This window comes from Curcuma longa, chromosome 9 (assembly GCF_044706935.1).
Source record: "Curcuma longa cultivar G26 ecotype Majalengka, Jawa Barat chromosome 9, ITB_CL_G26_1.1, whole genome shotgun sequence".
Taxonomy (NCBI): Eukaryota; Viridiplantae; Streptophyta; class Magnoliopsida; order Zingiberales; family Zingiberaceae; genus Curcuma; species Curcuma longa.
In genome coordinates this window covers 10,471,364-10,489,573 of record NC_133869.1, presented here as the reverse complement: position 1 = coordinate 10,489,573, position 18,210 = coordinate 10,471,364, and the positions used below count along the sequence as shown (strand labels likewise).

The 18,210-nt window shown below is 38.8% G+C and overlaps 3 protein-coding genes across 4 annotated transcripts; 1 reads left to right on the top strand and 2 right to left on the bottom strand.

The window, feature by feature from the left end:
• Positions 1-340: 340 nt before the first annotated feature.
• On the bottom strand, positions 341-6,780 carry LOC141834313 (magnesium/proton exchanger). 2 transcript variants are annotated; one of them, XM_074721687.1, is made up of 10 exons: positions 5,510-5,647; positions 5,309-5,417; positions 4,501-4,899; positions 3,929-4,104; positions 3,614-3,732; positions 3,148-3,320; positions 2,217-2,338; positions 1,515-1,731; positions 1,285-1,414; positions 341-779 (listed from the first exon to the last, which is right to left on the bottom strand). In XM_074721687.1, exons 3-10 carry the CDS (start codon positions 4,871-4,873, stop codon positions 482-484), a joined length of 1,608 nt encoding a protein of 535 aa, XP_074577788.1. In that variant the 5' UTR covers positions 4,874-4,899; positions 5,309-5,417; positions 5,510-5,647; the 3' UTR covers positions 341-481. The 2 variants fall into 2 exon arrangements, with proteins under 2 accessions (XP_074577788.1, XP_074577789.1); XM_074721688.1 differs by lacking the exons at positions 5,309-5,417; positions 5,510-5,647 and adding an exon at positions 6,662-6,780.
• Positions 6,781-8,518: 1,738 nt separating this feature from the next.
• On the top strand, positions 8,519-10,582 carry LOC141834563 (uncharacterized). The gene has a single exon (XM_074721881.1). It carries the CDS (start codon positions 8,528-8,530, stop codon positions 10,541-10,543), a length of 2,016 nt encoding a protein of 671 aa, XP_074577982.1. The 5' UTR covers positions 8,519-8,527; the 3' UTR covers positions 10,544-10,582.
• A 70-nt stretch (positions 10,583-10,652) lies between these two features.
• On the bottom strand, positions 10,653-16,780 carry LOC141834562 (heat shock 70 kDa protein 15-like). The gene is made up of 10 exons (XM_074721880.1): positions 16,649-16,780; positions 15,196-16,391; positions 14,743-14,970; positions 14,437-14,532; positions 14,168-14,368; positions 11,926-12,120; positions 11,699-11,845; positions 11,481-11,630; positions 11,247-11,377; positions 10,653-11,112 (listed from the first exon to the last, which is right to left on the bottom strand). The coding sequence occupies exons 2-10, from the start codon at positions 16,363-16,365 to the stop codon at positions 10,887-10,889; spliced, it is 2,544 nt and encodes an 847-aa protein (XP_074577981.1). The 5' UTR covers positions 16,366-16,391; positions 16,649-16,780; the 3' UTR covers positions 10,653-10,886.
• Positions 16,781-18,210: the final 1,430 nt, after the last annotated feature.

Below are 18,210 nucleotides of genomic sequence, written 5' to 3'. Positions count from 1 at the left end.
TTTAAGTTAATATAAATATATTATACTTGATAACAAATAAATATTTTAATTAAACGATATGAACATATAACAAATATTCAAATCAAATTAATAAAATAAAATAAAATATATTTAAATATATATGGTGAGAGAATACATAAAATAAAATAATGAAATTAAATGTCATTATCATCAACAAATTATATTTATCCCAACTATTTCTAATCAACTAGAAAAATAAAAATCCTTAAACCATAAGAATTCAAAGGGAATAGAATCACACCCAAATAGATTCAACCCCTATATATTTCCAAGGAATAGATAAAAAAAAATTCTACAAAATCATATTGTCAATGTAAATTCTCACTTCATAGAAAGATTTATATTACACTAACACTCAGATATAATTCTAAGAATCATGAAGAAATAACTCATTGCAGGAAAGAATAGGATAGGATAGGAAAGGAAAGGGTAGTACAAGTTTGAGATTTTACCTTCTGAATTATATTTTACCTGACACTTTTAGCGACGAGAGAATGACGAAAATGAGCCACAAAGAAATGAAGAATGCCGACGTCAACCAAGCCCACAGCTTCGGCCCGCCGAGTTCGGCTCCGAAGGCGAGGCGCCGAAGAACAAGAACAGCAATGCAACAAGCTGAGGTCACAAAGAACACCAAAAGAGAGAAGCCGAGGCCGGCTGCGTTCTGGATGTAGAGTGGTTCTTGGTAGGCGAAGAAGTTGTAAGTTGTGTTTATCAGCCAAGGAATGCCAATGCCGACATATATGTTCACTGAATTGCTGACAAGGAAAAAAAATGAAGAGTAAAAATTACAAAGAACAAATTCTAGAAAGAACACTAGATGGAAAACAGTTGTGATGGATGACTAAGAACAGTTTAAGAAAACTATCTTGCAACTTTACTGGTGAGGATTCTGAGTCAAGTAGTGCAAAATGTCAGCTAAAAGTAGACTTGAAACAGAAGCAAAGCCAATTTCCAGGCTTATTATCAAAGACAGAAGAGTGTTAGCTCGGGTAAAACTATCTTTAAATTGAGCCAACGTTCCAAGTTTAACTAATTCAATAGGGAACCAATCTAATTCATGGATCTAATTCTAGACCGAAAGCCATGAACTGGTCAAGTACTGTGAAAACTTATCAAGCATGGATGAGTTGCAATAGAAACAGTTTTGTCATGGCACGACCTTTATAAGACTTGATACCGGATCAAAGTTAAACAAGAGAACCAAGTGATGCAAGTAAAAAATCTTAAGCTTATATTAGATCGATGTGTGGAGAATGGAACCTGCAAGTGATGTTAGCAATGGCAGAATCTGCTGTTACTTGGCGCTCAGCGGCAATCTTGCTTGCGACTAAATCAGGCCATGAGGTTCCACCAGCTAGTGCAGTAAAAGCTATGACATAAGGATTTATTCCTACAAGAAAAAAAAAACAGAAACAATGAGTATTCATGCAAAAAACACAAATGATTTGCGATATGAAGGACATTCATTGTGACAAAAGGAAGAAGAAAACCTGTCACACAGCTTATGCCTTCTGTGAGTTTGGTAACCACGTAGGCTATCCCACTTATGAAAATGAGAGATCCAATGAATGCTACCCATCCATGAGCAATTTGATACGGGGGCACAAAAGCAAATAATAATTTCCAAGGCATTAGGGTTAATTTCCAAAGAATCATTGTAGCCCACAAGTAAAAGTTATCCGTCTTCTTAGATTCAATACTAGTGAACTGCAAGCCAGAACAAAAGATATTAGAAAAAGAATAGAGAAAAATGGATATTATCAATGGTAAAAGGGCAGTAATATTAGGAATAAATCCACAATTTAAGCATTTATTTGGGCCACAATAGTTTCTGTGTCAAGAATGTGGATAGCTGCTTGGAATGTTGATAAAACAACCATTACAGCCATGCTTAAGCATCTCAATAGTAAGCAGTTGACTTCATAATCAAACAGAGCATTGTCGAATTTAGATCATTACATTGCTGGTGGAACTCCCATTTGACATCTTAGATGTAAAAGGCCAAAAGATCAACTAGATAAGTCTATTCTATTGAGATATGAACAAGCAATCTCTTAAAATATGAAAGATTCACTCTCCTCAAGCAACATTGACAGCTAATTATGAGCATTGTAATCCAATAAATATTTCCATTCTCAAGAAAGAAAATGAAGAAAACAATTTAAAATATTTGAGGTACTAAGTGAAATTACCATTAGTGAATCAAGAAATTGTTGGCCCCAAACTGAGAAGACATTCTCTTTGTTGTCAATTATGTTTCTATCATCTGTTGATTCTCCCATATCCTTATCTGGAATGCTTTTGTACTCCAAATCTGCATCAGTTATCCATTCTTTTTCAAAAATATCTTGTACTACTACTAATATGTGAATGTTTTCTGGCCACGTGAAGCATGCAATTGGATGAAAAGTTATGCAGTTATGCTTAAGTTTACATGATCAAGTCCATTTGCATGATATATGTTAATAATATAAATGAATAGATTGATCTTTTCCTAATAGCTCGAACTTTGGAATAATTGGTCAGCTAATCAAATTAAACATAGTAACACAGCAAGGTGTCGGGTCCTGTTTACTTTCGTGCTTGTGTCAGTAATATACACTTTGTTAGCTTACATATTAGGTTTGGGCTAAGTCAAATCTAGTCGAGTTCAGTTTGGTCACCCACAAGGAGAGGGTTGTGAATGTAAACATATAAATTGCTCTCTTTTAACACAACTCAAGTTTTGGGACAAGTAGTCAGTCAAAATTTAACAATTAAATCTATTAAATTATACCTTCCTGTTACAATTCAATAATGCAAACCCAAGGATATATAAGAACATAAGTAATTCTATAAATGTTATGCAAGTTTGCACTTCCTTCTTCCCTATCGATCCATGATGGTGTAATGTCTTTTCAAAGGAAATCAATTATGCTCAAATTCAAATTACTAAAAGCCAACACTATATATCATATGGAATTGTACTACCTAGTATGTCTGCCTAAAGCCAGCATTTAACAGCTGAAAGATATTGATTTAATTAGTTAATCATTCTTATCAGATATTTTGTGTGATAGATAGTTAAATCTAGCTGAAAGCCAAAGAAAAAGATAACTGATAGAGTATATCACAAACATTTACCTGAGGCAGCCTTAGATGTGTGAATGCTGAATATATCTACAACACCCTCGTCTTGTGATTCACTAACCTGAATTATCTCATTGCCGTCATTATTAGACTCATTACTATTATGCGAATTACTGAACACAGTCTCATTTTCTGGAACCCATTCTTCTGGCCTCTCGCTTCTTCCCCTGATCAGAGAAATTTGACTTGGTAAAGATGAACATATTAAGCTTTAATTTGGTTAACAAAATTATTTTACAAAAATAGAGAAGAATAAGAGATGAAACCTTTTTTGGGGGGATCAATTTGGTTTCATGGCAGGAAGATCAATTATGTAGCCAATCCCAAATAGTTGAGATTAACATGGCTTGATCATGATGAAAAATGAACGTAGAAAATTCAATGCAAAACAACTAAATTACTGAATGTGTAAGGCTTATTGCCATTAGAAATGTAGTTTTACAAGGACATAAATGCTTACAGAGGAATTGACAAATATGGACATTGTTTGTCTTGAGCATATGCATGAAGCAGCAGCAACCCAAATTGTAAGACTGTTAAGAAGGCCTCAGAAAGGGTGACCCTGTTTGGTGTCCAGACCTGCAATTGATAAACATTTCGACTGATGAATGTCTTAAAAAATCAACAGTGCAATGAAAATATAGTGCATCGGCACATGGTATTTCATGGTATGAACAATAGCATCAGATCCTGAATTATATTCAATAATACAGTAAAATTTTACCATTAACTATCCAACTTAAGTACAAAATAATATCAGTTGCAAATGAAGTACCTGTAAGATTATGTAGAGCCAAGCATATGCCCAAAATGACCAGAACAACTCGACTAGCCAAACTCCTAAGTCTGATATCTTTTTCAAAGTACCTGCTTTTGGGACAACTACACAAACTGCATGTATCGGGAACAAATCAAATGCAGCAGAACCTACAAGTGTGCCTGGCCCTAAACCTGCAGGCCAGATAAAAAATATCAGCAATAGCAGATGAGCCAGTTAAATTGATGATAAGCTGAAACCAACTGTGCAGCCTAGATAATAAGCTATACAAGCAACCTACTAGCTGAAAAACTTGGTACTAATCAACTTTTCAAGTATATGTCAACCTTTCAACTTTTCAGATATATGTGATAATAACAATATCATGAAATTGACTGCCTTAGGAGATAACTTAGCTACTAATAAAGTTAAGGAAGATACAAGATAACTTGGGTTAACAACAAAAGAATTCCTGAATGTGATTATATCCACACAGAAAATGCTTGTATGTATTACACAATCTAGAGTCAAAAGTGAATTTATAAAGAAAAATGAATGGGATTTAAAAAATGTATCTGAGAAAACCATACCTCCAGCAGTGAGCTGACCTATGTTTTGGATGGCATCAATTGTAGCTAGAGAGATCTGTGGAAAGCTTGTCCCAAATGCCAATAAGGTGATATCTGCGATTGTGTAATTCCAAACTTTCTCATACTTAACCAACTCTGTGCCTGTTGAAGGATCTATTTCCACAATCTTTCGTGAATGCTTAACAATGTTCTCCATTGACCGGAAAAACCGAGCAGTTATAGACGACAACCCAATGAAACAGTATGCTAGAGCAATAAAATAAAAGAATGCCCGCATCCCATTAGATGAAGTTTCAGAATATAAGAGAATACAACTTTGAGAGCTTTCATGTGATGACGAATTAGAAAATTCAAGTGTCACTACCATGCTCATTTTTTGTGATCAGAACTTCAATGAACCTGCATAGAATTAGTAGCTTTTAGAAGACATTTTTTAGTCAAATTTTTATCATTATTGAATTGAAAACAGCTGAACTAATAGCAAGTATGAATCATAGATGGAAAATCATGAATTGAACACCAAGAAATATGAATTAAAGACAGAATTGTCTTGATTTGCAGGCAGAAGATGAATTTAATCTTTATATATTTGTGTGTGTGTGCTGTGCACACACACACGTGAAAGCTAATCTTTGTGTGTGTGTGTGTGTGTGTCTAATATATATATATATATATATATGAACATGTAGGTCATCCACACAAAAGGTGAAGGTGAACTTGGAGTTTTGAATTGAGAGCTCAAAAGAACATTCTCTTACAAAATGTCAGTGGAAAGATAATATCCTTAGATAAAGCATAGTGTTTGTACTTTTGGAGAGCCTTCATCCCTCACGCACACCAGTCATAGATCACCTCACCCCATTGATGACCTTTGCTGCTTAGAAGCTCATTTGTCCACAGGGGCTTTCCTTCTACTCCTACAGGTCATCGGCAGTAAAGGATTATGTTTGTAATGGATGAATGGGTAAGGCAATCACAGGATCTACTATATGTTCACTATGCTATTTACCTCTTAGCTCTTGCAATGCACCTCTATGATGAATTTCAGTGTGCATGAATTCAGTCTGCACCTTTGGCAAATCAATTTTTATGTAGCCATCAGAGATGGGACAAATCAAGCAACTCCCTAGTACATCCAACCGCCTCCTGCTCCAAAGACTCCCACGATGATACTGAACTGCTCATGGTTGTTTTGTTTGGGTGATATCTGCTTGCAGAATACTGCACTGCACTGCACTTTCATAGGCACTATGTCAAATTGACCAAAAGATTTTGTACATTGAAGGCTCAGACCAAGATTCAAATATTGGCATGGATAATCATCAAAGATGAAGTACGCACAAAGAAACTCCCAACAAAGATGCCATTTTTAATGAACCTTTTATGCACTTTATGTGGTCAAATTGACAAGTCCATGGACCATTTTGTTGTGTCGATGCCTCTTCACAATACATGGATAAACAAGATTACTTCCAAATGTGAACTGGATCCCATCCTTGAGCGAATAACTTCTCAACATCCCTTTGAACACGTTGTATCACAAAGCTATTAGAGGTCTTCATCTAACATAGCTAGGATGAACAAGATTACTTCCAAATGGGATATGGACCATTTGAACAGAAAGAAGATAATTTTCTAAGACTAGAGCACTGAACTTGGTTAATTCACATAGCTAGGATTTCATAGATCCCTTTTACATGCATATCAATGGATTATCATGCATTTTACACAGAAACCTGGGTAGATTTCTGACCTTTCGTTCCCCTCGGAAAAAAAAAATGAAATTTCCATCAATCACAATCAAACAGCCTTAGGGTTAGTTCAATCCCAGAACAATCAACATCCACACTCCCAAAATCTTGCAAAAGAAACACATATATTCTACTGCTCCATTCGACGCTCTAAATCTCATGTTTGATTTCCGAAGGCAAGAGATACGCAATCCCAAATACAGAACCAATAATCGACAAAGAATCGAAGAAGAACAAAGCTTCGCGTCGGTTAAAATTCGCGATCCCAAAAACTCCGATGAAACATAAACGAAATCAACCCCAAAATCATCTTCATTCAACCATCCCATCTCCAATCCCGGCACAGATATAACTCAAACCGAGCTCCGAAACCGAGAAACCAGGAAGCACCCCGACAAACCAAAACTCACCTGATCGAATCACGAATAAGAATAGCGGTAAATCGATCAGAGGATGGAGGAGAGGAGGGCTTCCTCCGGAGAACTGACTTTCCGTTCGCCGGAGGGCGTCGATGGGGTTTCGCGGTGGCTCCGGCGATCTTGAGACGGGAGGGAAGTGAGATGGATCTCGGAATATTTAAATCCTTTCATTATCAGGACAAATATCAACAAAAGCCCCTGATATAATTTAAAATTCATACCTCTTATTTTAAAAAAATAGGGGGTTTTTTAAAAAAAAATTGACAATAAAATAAAACAAAATAAACGTTGGCCTTTCATTGAGTACTCTGAATCTCTCCACAAACTTAATCGTTGAATTTAAAGACAATGACATTAAATGGCATATGTCTGCCGCGTGATGCACGAGTAAAATTGTCTAGCCTCTCGCGACATAACTGAGTTGGGTACAACGAAACGAAACGAATCTCGATGAAGTTCAGATAATATCTTTCTCCATCATTGTTAATTATAATTTTTTAATTTATCTTTTTACAAATGATCATGAGACCGACCGTGTAGAAGTCGCACTATGACGTAAGATGAAAATTTTAAGATGTTGATTGTTAAATGAAGAATTGTTTATATTTTTAAATTTATTCTATAGATAAATTAGGAAGAAGATTATCTATTACAACTTCTCCGTTGTCTAAATTATCATGTGATCGTGAAGGAATAGAAGAGAAGAAACGTAGAAGATGAAGAGAATTAAAGTTATGGTTTACATACTATTTTAGGCAAAAATCTCATCACAATAATGTGGGTGTAGAAAAGAGTGATAAAGTGGAAGTCTTCTTTTCGCTTTCTTCTCGTGATGTGGCATAGTCGATCTTGTAAAAAATAATACACGTCAAAGGGTTCACTGAGAGTTACCCGATGCAATCTTCCGATGTTTAAATCATCCTGAAACTCCAAAAAGAATATAATAGAAAAAATGAAATGAAATAAAAAAATAGAGTAAAAGTAGATGATCCTCTCGTAGAATTCTCTCCTTCTACCTTATATAGAGAAGTCCAAAGGAGAAGTCCAAAGGATGCGCTTTACAGAGAGATTTATGTGTCTTATAAGGAGAAGTCCAAAGGACACACCTCTTTAAAAAATATTCTTGTAATTCACTGTCTCTCCATGTGCTAGAAGATCATAACTTGGAAGGTTAGCAAGTCAATAGATTTAATCGGAGTGCTCCACAAATTAAAAAGTCGAGAGGTTGACAGGTCAAATCGGAGTGCTCGATCAATCAAATTAGAGTGCTCAATAGGTCGAGAAGTCAAGGTCGATAATAAGATCAAAGTGTAAATTATTGGACTTATGAGTTGCATATTATGGATCCAATGATAGAGGAATATTATTATCAGACCTAACATTAATATCATCTAATGATATAAAAAAATATACTTATTAATATTTATAAATTAAAGTTTATAAATAATTTATTGAATACTAATAACTTTTTTAAATATTTTTAATAAGTCTTTTTCAAATAATTAAATATTGGTCAGCAAACTTGGGTTGTGCTATTAATTAAATGGACAAAGTTGAAGATTAATAAGTTTGAAAACTTGTATATTCAATTTATTAATATTTTTAAATAAGTTTTTTTAAATAATGAAAATTTTAAAATAATTAAATTAAAATTTTAAATTCAGTCGATTTAATCGATTTATTCAGTTCAATCGAATTTTTTTGTTTTGACTCGCCCTACTCACACAGATCTTGGCTTGACTCGAACGAGTCGGTTACCATGACTCACCCCAACTCGTCCGAGTCACACCGATTCCGGGAACCCTTATTTCTCTCCCGATTTGGACTTGGGGTCCATCTTCCCTTTCGCCGCCGGCGATGTACGAAGCCCAGGTTTCCATCTCCCTCTTCCTCCTCCTCGCCTCCATCGCCGCCGCGCCCGTGGCGGGGGCGGCGGCCACCGCCCTTGGCCTCGACACCTTTCTAGCCAGCGAGTACCGCCGCGACCCCTCCGCCTCCGCCGACTCCTTCTCCGCCCTTCCTGCCTCCCTCAAACGCTCGCTCGCCGCCACTCTTCCGCCTTCCGACCATGCCGCCCTCGTCTCGGATCTCCTTTCCTACCGGATCTCCGTCCCTGTCTACGTGAAGCTCGTGGGCAGCTTCTCCTCCGCCGCGCCAGCTCTCCTCCGGTCCTTCGCCGCGGCGACCCTCGCCTCCGATCGCTTCCACGTTATCGGCGCCGCCCCGCACCATCTAGCCGTCGGGCACACCCTTCACCTGGATCCCTCTCAGTCGACTCTCGGATCGAAGATATCAGACGCGATCCGGTCTCAGATCGAATCCTCCACTTTGCCGCTGTACCGATCGGCCTTTCTCTCCGTTCCCTACTCCACCGTCGACCGGATCATAGAGCAGGATTTTCAGAAAGAGAATTCGAATTCTGCGCCAGGGTTCTACATCTACCTGCTCAATCTCGGCTCTCAATCCAAACCCTATGCCTATTCCGTCGATTCCAGGGATTCCTCTCTCGCCTTCACCAAGTGCTTGGGAACTCTGTGGGCTGGGAAAGAAAGGTACGTGTGGATCGACCTCGCTGCAGGACCAGTGGACTACGGGCCGGCGATATCTGGCGAAGGCGTGATTTCCCGAAGTGAATTCCATCCTCTGGCCTCCGGCCATGGACGACCGAGGTCCGAAAGGAGCCTCCTTTCAGACCTCACCTCTCTGGTCCTCAGCGCATACGAAGCTCTGCTGGTTCCTTCTCTGAGAATTCCAGTCTTCTACGAGAACTCCCTCCTGATTCAATTCATCCATGTTCACGGAGCTGATCCAGTCAAGGATGGCCTCGACTGGAGCCTCATTCAACAGACGCTGAAAGAAAGCGAACTCGCTTACAAGGAACAATCTTTGGAGTTCAAATCATACAGTGTAAGATTCTCAGACTGCCCGATTTGCTCTTTTGCAATCACCCGATCTATGAGCTCATACACTTCTCGCTTCCTGTTTGAAAACTACACCTTGATCGTGAGCGAGTACCTGGACTCGAAGCGCCTGCATCAGATACTCTCAGACTCAGTGGAAGAAGTGCGCCGTGCTGTGCGAATCCCAGAGGAAGATCATGACAAGGTCCTTCCAGTATATGTCTTCGATTTGGATTACGATAAGCTCCTTCTGCTCGATCGGTACCACCAGTCGGTTGCATTCAGGAACATGGTCGTCGCTGTGAGGACCAAGAGCTCACAGACAGTGAGCGACTACAGCTGCAACGGCCGGCATGTGATTACCCAGACGCGTAGCCTAGACCGTCCGGTCATCGGCTCTGTGCTTCAGAGTATGTGGGGAGTTTCGCCTACCCACCAGACATGGAGCCTGCAGCACAACGCCACCATGGTCGACTACACTTGGAGTGTCGGCCAGACTCCATTCGGGCCCTTCTCAGACTCTCTGTCGCTGTCGTTTGCTCAGAGAGATGCAGCGCGGAGGAATGTTCTTCTCACCGCATTGAATTACACGATCACAAGCGCCATCGATGTGTTGCAGTCCATGGCGGCACACGGTGGAGAGAGGAAGCTGCTCAAGGATCATAATAAGCATGTAGAGTTTGTTCAGAGGTGGAACTTGCTCAGGTACAAGCTGGAGAAGGTTGTTTCTGCTGTCTCCCAGTTTGATTTTGAGAAAGCCATGTACTTCATGCGCTCTTCGGATCATGATCTGTATGCTATACACACACTGGTTTACGAGGCATCACAAAAGCTGGAGGCTTCGCTTGTGTGTTTCAAGGATCCACCATTCCCATGGGTATCACTCTCTCTGTTTGGTGTGGTTCTCTTCGGTTTCTCCTATGTTTATGCAAAGAAGGACAAGGTGTTTAAGAGCAAGAGGAAACAATTTTGACAATGTATGGCCTTTAAGAGCAAGATGTCTCATTGTATGAAAGGTGCAGTAAAATATAAAATGTCGAAAAAGCGTTTAAGAAAGTTACATGAAAGACAGAATGTTGATCTTCAGAGGTATGAATATAATTAGGAATGCAACAAAAATAAAAAGGAAAACAAATTCTATAAATTGAGTGTAGAGCATGACGACTAAAACCTCATGAACTATCGTACCTGGGAGTTCAGATCACATGGAACTAATTTATGATTACACTGCTAAGTTCTAGGAGATACAAATACTATAAATCTCCAGAAACATCAACTCATCATCTCCGCTATTAAGACTCGAAAGTTCGATGTTTCTAGGCGGGCGAGACATTCTCTACCTTGTCGGCATCCATTGGCTCAGCGGCAGCTGCCAGGGGGTCTTGACTAGCATCATCAGCCATGGGTTCCACTGATGCATCCTCTCCTTCGTTGTGTGCCTCAGAGTTTTGAGATTGCTCGCTCGGTGTTGGAGTTGGAGATGGAGGACTCTGAGTTTTTGGTGGAGCAGGTCGTGGCTTTGTCATTATCGGCTTGCAAAACCTGCCAATCATTTGTAAATCCAACACATTAAGAAAATGTTGCATGATAGCGAGACCGTATTGAAGTAGCTAAGTTAACATCCCAAAACCCTATCTAATTCTAATCTGATTGATATTTCAATAGTCAGATTTTACCTGTCCAAAGACTCTGCCTTTCTTTTGATATCGGCAGAGAGAAGAATAGGATTGGCATATTTGGGCAAGGCATTCTGCTGCTGCTGTTTCTCCCGTAGCCATGCTTCTGCTTCGCTACACTCACTAACCACCTGCAGAACATGCATCATCATTGCTTAAGTTTGCGACGATATTCTAAGTGGATTTTAAAGTGTTTTATCAACTCCTTTTTCAAATTGAATAGAAAAAGGTTACCTTCTGCTTGTCTGCTAGATCAATGTGATCAAACTTGGGATCGTTTGACAAAGCTGCTGCTCTGAAACTATTGATGCAATGAACAAGTTGATCAACTGCTGGACCTCTGTCTGTCCACTCCCTGTACCGCTCCTCTATCGGATTACCTTGCTGCATTGCGAAAATGCCATCAGATTGTTTACACTCGTTGACAAGAAGGTCAAATGCAAATATTTTACCTTATGAAGTTCCTGGAGTTTAGCAACATAAACACCCTTAGTTTCATCTTCGCCATCTTCATAGAGCCAATCCTCAACTTCCTGAAGCTTTGCAACAAGCTCATCTTTCTCTGGTGATGTTACGAATGCCTCGTACTTATCATAAAGCTGAAAATGGATATATTGTTAGAATCTTAATGAAAGGGCTGTGGGTATATCCTACAGTCGTAATAGGAAAGATGTATTACCTTGTTCCGCATGTCATACACATATGCCTCGACAGCATTTTTCTTATCTTTTGTTTCCTCCATCACTCTATCTTGAAGTGCCATTTCGAACTCCTTTTCGACTGCCTTCTGCAATTCATCAGCTGACAGCCCACCATAGACTGTCTCAGCAACAGGAATATTGGTTTTCTTAACTTTCTTTTTGGTAGCTTCAACCTGGGGTATACAAACATTACCAATATAATTCAAAACAGAAATACAAAATAAATAATGAATTAAAATAAAATGAGAAATTCCGAACTTAGGTCAATCAATAAAGTGAAGCTTAGCAGTATCACTTCTAAACATGAAACAGGCACTGAAATCGAAGAACACACGGTCAATAGACATAAAAAAGGAATAAAGCATAGGATTTCAATACTAAACCAGAGTATTATTCAACTTGTGATTGACTTAACCAGTCAACAATAAAGGTAATCAAGAATTCAGATGAATCAGACAATTGCTACAGCATGCCCAAAGGAAATGGAAATCAACAAAATAGTATTTTAAAAAGAAAAATTAATAAGAAAAAATTAAATATAACATTGCATGTACTGATTTTCTGAACATATCAATGTCACTATGAAAAACTGAGGTATAGTTTCAAGTTGTTACCATTTTGGACTTGATTGGGTCATATAGTTTCATGCTATTCCCATTTTGGAGTTGATGGGGTCATAACTCCAACTCAATCTCATACGTTCCGAACTAGAACCAGCTAGTAAACTCCAATTCAGACCAATCAAGCAACCTACTCATCCAACTCAGATTCCTACCGACAGGCCACTCAACTTCATTATGAGATTTCTTACTAGTTTTGGTTCAAGGTCGCATCAATAGATATGTATGTCATCAACAAAATCACCATGAAGCATGCCCAGCCAATCGAAAGCCACCATGTAGCAACAGGATTATTCTTGTCCAGGCCAATCGTGGCTAATAGGCATCAACCAAATGAAGCAGTTAAGTCTGCAGCCTATCAGGCATTAGATGCTATGACCAAACAGGCACTAAATGCCCTCCTCAACCATATAGTGGGGGTTACAAATGTGACAACAAACATCAAATTGGTGAAACACTCAAGCAATGCATTGCAGCCCTATAAATTGCTACACTCAGTGAAACATCAAATTGCAATGTTAAGAGCTTTGACTCACAAATCTGGAGCGCCACTTTGTTTTCTCACTTTACTTTAATAATCAAATTATGGTCTCATCAGGCCCATTCATGACGTACCCTTGTAGGTTGTCCATTTTCATCCTCACATAACCTGACTTAGCCTAACTTTGTGACTGACACCCAATCCATGACCCACACTCAGAAGTGTTAAAACTCTCCAATAGAGATAGCACCTTCATGGAGAAGTAGATCAGCAACTAGGGATGATTTAGGCTTGTACCACATGTCAAAGGAATTGACAAGAAATAATATTCATTTCAATTTTTTAAACTTCTCATAAACTTGACAGCAAAATGCCCAAGGAATTGTATTCGGTTTCTTGTGATAAAGCTATCGATCTACCAAATCCAAATCCACCCACGTGTGTGTGATCTTTATCCGAATTGCATATCTGCATATGAACATGCATTTGCAATGTTTTACCAAATTGCATACATCTGCATATGTCGATTGAATTCACATACGTTAACCTTCATTTATGCAACTAGGCAATTCATAGCTTCATAGCTTCAGTACACTATTGGAAATCCAGACTGAATGAAAAAGTGAATATTTGATGGTTTAATACTAAAAGATATCGCTCTTAAAGATTAGTGAGAATAATCTAGATTGATGTGTGTGCACGTGTAAATCACAGATAGAAACATGGAAGACCATACAGTCTGTGACTAATGCTATATTGATGTGTGTTCCCACAGCTGCATGCATATAAACAGAATGCCTATATAGTATGATGATCATGTTTTTTAGTAAACCCATCTTTTGTGTTGCAAGGGTTAGGATACAACATATTGAATAAATGTTAATAGCAGCAACAAGAAAAAAAACAGTAGAAGAGCTAGCTTAAACAAGTCTCTTAATTTTTCCTTGGTTAATCTTCAAGGGGTATATCAAGTGTCTTCACTACCAAACAGGATGGGACAGGCTACTAAAGGTTTATAACCTAAACTGCTGAAGTGTCAAACAAATTGCTATAAAAAGATAACAACATGTTAAAAGAGAGGCAACAATCATGCAGCTGAGAAATTAAGAATTTACAAACCTTTTTGTCGGTTTCCATGTCTATGGGCTTCTCCTTGGACTCTGGGCCTCCATTGTCAACCCCACCGGAAGTCTTTGCATCTTCCATGTTTACATCAGTTTCAGTTTTTGAGGAATCAGTTGCTCCGTCATCTGTATCCATTTTTGCAGATTCCTTAGACGGTTCTTCGGCCGAGACTGGGATTTCAACTTCCTCCTCCAACTGTAGAAACAAGTTTAATTATTGTAACAATGAGGTTGTTACAATATAATTGAAATTAATGTACTTACGGTGGCTGAGTCAACTGAAACAATTCCATGCAGGTTTAAGCGTACTTTCACTTTCACCTTAGCCCGCTCTCCAGTGCTCGACTGGAACTGTCCAATCTGCAAACAAGGTTTAGAATTGTTAAAAGCAGCAAAGATTTAAAGACTTTTGGCAACAACATCAAGCTAGCCCTACCTCATGTTTTCAAGAATGAAACAAATAAAATTATCCCAGAAGAATTTTTGGAACTTAAACTCGTACAATAATAACTTTAGTTCACAAAAAAAGTCACTGCATGCTTGTAATATCTTGTAAAGAAAAATGATTACCGTGTAAGAGCTGATCTTTGCAGGAATTTGTGCGTCACCTGCATCTGCATATACAACATCAACAGAAAATGTACCAGACCGAAAGAATGTAAGAGCTTTGACACTGGGGATTGGGTTCCCTTTTGGAAAAACAACTGTAGACTGATGGTTTTCTATTCCACCATTCTGTGTGTCAGTAGCGGATCCTTTCCATGTTAAGGCTATTGAGAAAGGGAAGCTGTCATGAACCTGTATAAAACAATTTTACAAGGTTTGTATGCACAAATCAATAACAGCAATAACATCAGGCAGAAAAAAATTGATCAGAATATAGGTTAACCTAAATAAAATATTCATTTGCATCCTAAATCCATCCTGGCAAGTTAGATGGCCTAATTTGATTAAACTTTATGCCAATACAATAGCACCATGTAGTTTTATAAATCAAAATAAAGATGCAAATAGATTTAGCACCTGAAATTCCCGCACTTTGAATGTGGGGCTCAGAATGGCACATTCGAGGGCACAACCACGAGCAACACACTCACTTGCATTCATAGTTCGCCTAGGCTCTTTGCCAAAGAAATCTGTCAAAATCTTGATAATAGCTGGAACACGAGACCCTGATCCAACAACTTCAACAGAGTGAATATTCTCCTGACTCAACCCAGCTTCAGCAAGGGCTTTCTCCAATGGTCCTTTGACCCGCTCCAAGATGGGAATGCTTATCTGCTCAAACTCTTCTCTTTTGATAAAAGCCCTCACGTCCTTTTCATCCATCAGACACTCAATATTTAGTGGAGCCTCAGGGTTTGCGCTGAGAACCTTCTTTAGCTTCTCACATGCTGCTCGGAGTCTGATACAGGCCCTGGCATTCTGGTACACATCAATTTTGTACTCATCCTTGAACTTAGCAGCAAAGTGCTTAAAAAGAACCTCATCGAAATCTCTCCCACCAAGAGACTGATCATAAGAATGAGCCAATATCTTCAGTTGTCCCTTCTTGTAACCAGCCACACACACCTGCATGCTTGCATGCCCCACATCGACAAAAGCCACATTGATTTGATCATTCTCTGGCAAATCTGTCTTATAAATACCATAAGCCAATGCAGTAGCAGTTGTCTCATGGAACAGGCGGAGAGGACGCAAGCCAGCTATTGTAGAAGCATCTAACATCGCTCTCCTCTGTAAATCATTGAAGTAGACTGGAATACCAATGCAACAATCAACAACTGCCGCATTTAGATTGTTCTCTGCAATGCTCTTCAGGTTAGACAGAATCATTGCAAGAACTTGGGTCGGAGTAAACGCCCTCACTTCACCTAGATAGTTTGCATGAATCAACGGAAACCCATCATGTCCTTCAGTGACCTTAAACGGGAAGGACTGAATATCTCTCTGTACCTCAGGATCCGAAAACTTCCGACCCAAAAGACGCTTGATCTGTGAGACGGAATTCTTAGGGTTCATAGTAGACGATGCTGCGCCTGCAGTCCCAATAAAACGCTGTTTCTCGCCGAAGCAGACAATGGCAGGGGTCTCACGCTTAGATTCATCATTCAGAACCACATCGATCCCGCGTTGCCTTGCCACCGCAACAATGCCGCTCTCGTTCCCAACATCAAATCCCACAACGCTCATTTTCGATATCTACTATACGCAGAGATCTGCGATCGAAGAAGCGACTTGCAGTTAGGCGGATCTCAAAAATCCGAAAAAAGCACATTTGTGGTTAAGAAAAACAGATTTTACAGTTACACTGCGACGCTATTATAATAATCTAACTACAAATCCGATCAAACAGGACGTTTAATGTGATCTAAGGTTTCGACCTACAGAGATTGGCCAAACAACAGAACAAACGACAGAGAACAGGTAAAGAACTAAGGATTTGGCACGGAGAAAACCAGAATTCGGATCGTACCAACAGGTAACCGCAGAGCGGGCGCGAAGTGGCTGCTGAACCTCCCTGGATCGAGATTTTCTTCCTCGTCGTCGCCGGAGCCGATGAAATTTCCCTCGCGAAGAAGCGGAGGCGAGAGGGCTGATCGCATATAAACGCGCACTAGGGCGAGGCGCTCTTTCCAGAACCATCGTCTCCGTGAGGCTTAGCGATACAGGATCACAGAAGAGCGACCGTTTTTGACCGTCGATCGATACACGTCCTTCTTGATCTGCGGTCGAGATTGGCGGGTTGACGGGGCCAAGGCTTCGCAATCGTCGGCCGACCGCGACAACACGTGGCGGGCGGTGGGCCGGGGAGGGTAGTTTGGACCGGACCTGCTACTCTCTCTCGGCGGACTGAACCGGAACCGGAGATGGTTCGAGAAGGATCCTTTGGCTAAATCGATTAAGCTATTGGAACGCATTATTTTAACGTACCCCGACTACACCTGTTACATTATTGGCCAGAAGGAAGATGTTTTTGGTGGTTGCGCAGCGGGTAGGAAAATAACTCCGGCCTTGACTTTGAACGTGAGTACAGCAGGAGTAGACGTGTTTTTTATTAATTGATTTAATTATTTTCTATTTTTAGAAAATTGGAAGAGAGAGAGTGCTAGAAGTTGTGAGAATCAACGAGCACGCTGTAGTTGATTGCAAATAGTGCTGTTTGATGAATCGATCAATAAACTTTACCCGTTAAAAATTTTCAATTCAATTCAAATTAAAATAAGGGAAATGATACTAAAAATTAAAATTGTGAGTGTCGTGTTCCATTCATGTTGGATTTTTCATATTAAATATTATTTTTCTTTAAAATAAATTATAAGTTAGATAAATTAATCTATAACTTAATAAAAAATTTTAAATTTAAAAATTTTAAATTTATGAAAGGCTATTAAATTTTTTATTTTAAACAGCTCAATTTATGAAAGTCTATTGAATTTTTTATTTTAATTTTAAATTTTTAAAAAATATATATCTCAACTTGTGGACCAATCCAAATTCACTATAGATTGATCCGTTTGGACTCATAATTGACATGAATTGACATGTTTAATCACTCACAAATGGGCCATGAATCGCTGATTTCCAAATTTAGATATGCAATTGAAATCTTGTTCTTTGGTTGTGAATCATGACCATGAGCTTTGATTTTGAGATCATTGGTGGATTCTCTATAGTATCTTAGTTAGATTTTTTGATTGAAATATGTACCTACTATATTTGATAGAAAAAATTATGAAAATAATACAAAATAAGATTATTTATATGGATCGGGCTATTACCTAACGGAGCATCTATGTTATGGTCCATGAATCTAATATCTAATATCCAAATGGAGCATGATGCTTTATAATGATGAGTCGATCATGGAGGATAGTTGTTTTTTTACGTGAATACTTTTTAGATTTATCTTGATCGATGAAAAATTTTTATGAGATCGAATTGATCATCTTCAAGATTAGTCGGTTCAAAAAATTAAAAACTATCAAAAAAAAATTATTTGTGCTCTTAAAATATAATATCGCTAAGGTAGTGTAG

Excerpts from the sequence above, each read along its gene's own strand:
- LOC141834313 (XM_074721688.1), bottom strand. The coding sequence starts at position 4,873 with ATGAGCATGGTAGTGACACTTGAATTTTCTAATTCGTCATCACATGAA. Across the intron at positions 4,105-4,500 it reads AGGTCAGCTCACTGCTGGAG|GTTTAGGGCCAGGCACACTT; the intron begins GTATGGTTTTCT and ends TCTGGCCTGCAG. Across the intron at positions 3,733-3,928 it reads GGCTCTACATAATCTTACAG|GTCTGGACACCAAACAGGGT; the intron begins GTACTTCATTTG and ends TATCAATTGCAG.
- LOC141834563 (XM_074721881.1), top strand. The coding sequence starts at position 8,528 with ATGTACGAAGCCCAGGTTTCCATCTCCCTCTTCCTCCTCCTCGCCTCC.
- LOC141834562 (XM_074721880.1), bottom strand. The coding sequence starts at position 16,365 with ATGAGCGTTGTGGGATTTGATGTTGGGAACGAGAGCGGCATTGTTGCG. Across the intron at positions 12,121-14,167 it reads ACATGGAAACCGACAAAAAG|GTTGAAGCTACCAAAAAGAA; the intron begins GTTTGTAAATTC and ends TGTATACCCCAG. Across the intron at positions 11,378-11,480 it reads ATCTAGCAGACAAGCAGAAG|GTGGTTAGTGAGTGTAGCGA; the intron begins GTAACCTTTTTC and ends CATGTTCTGCAG.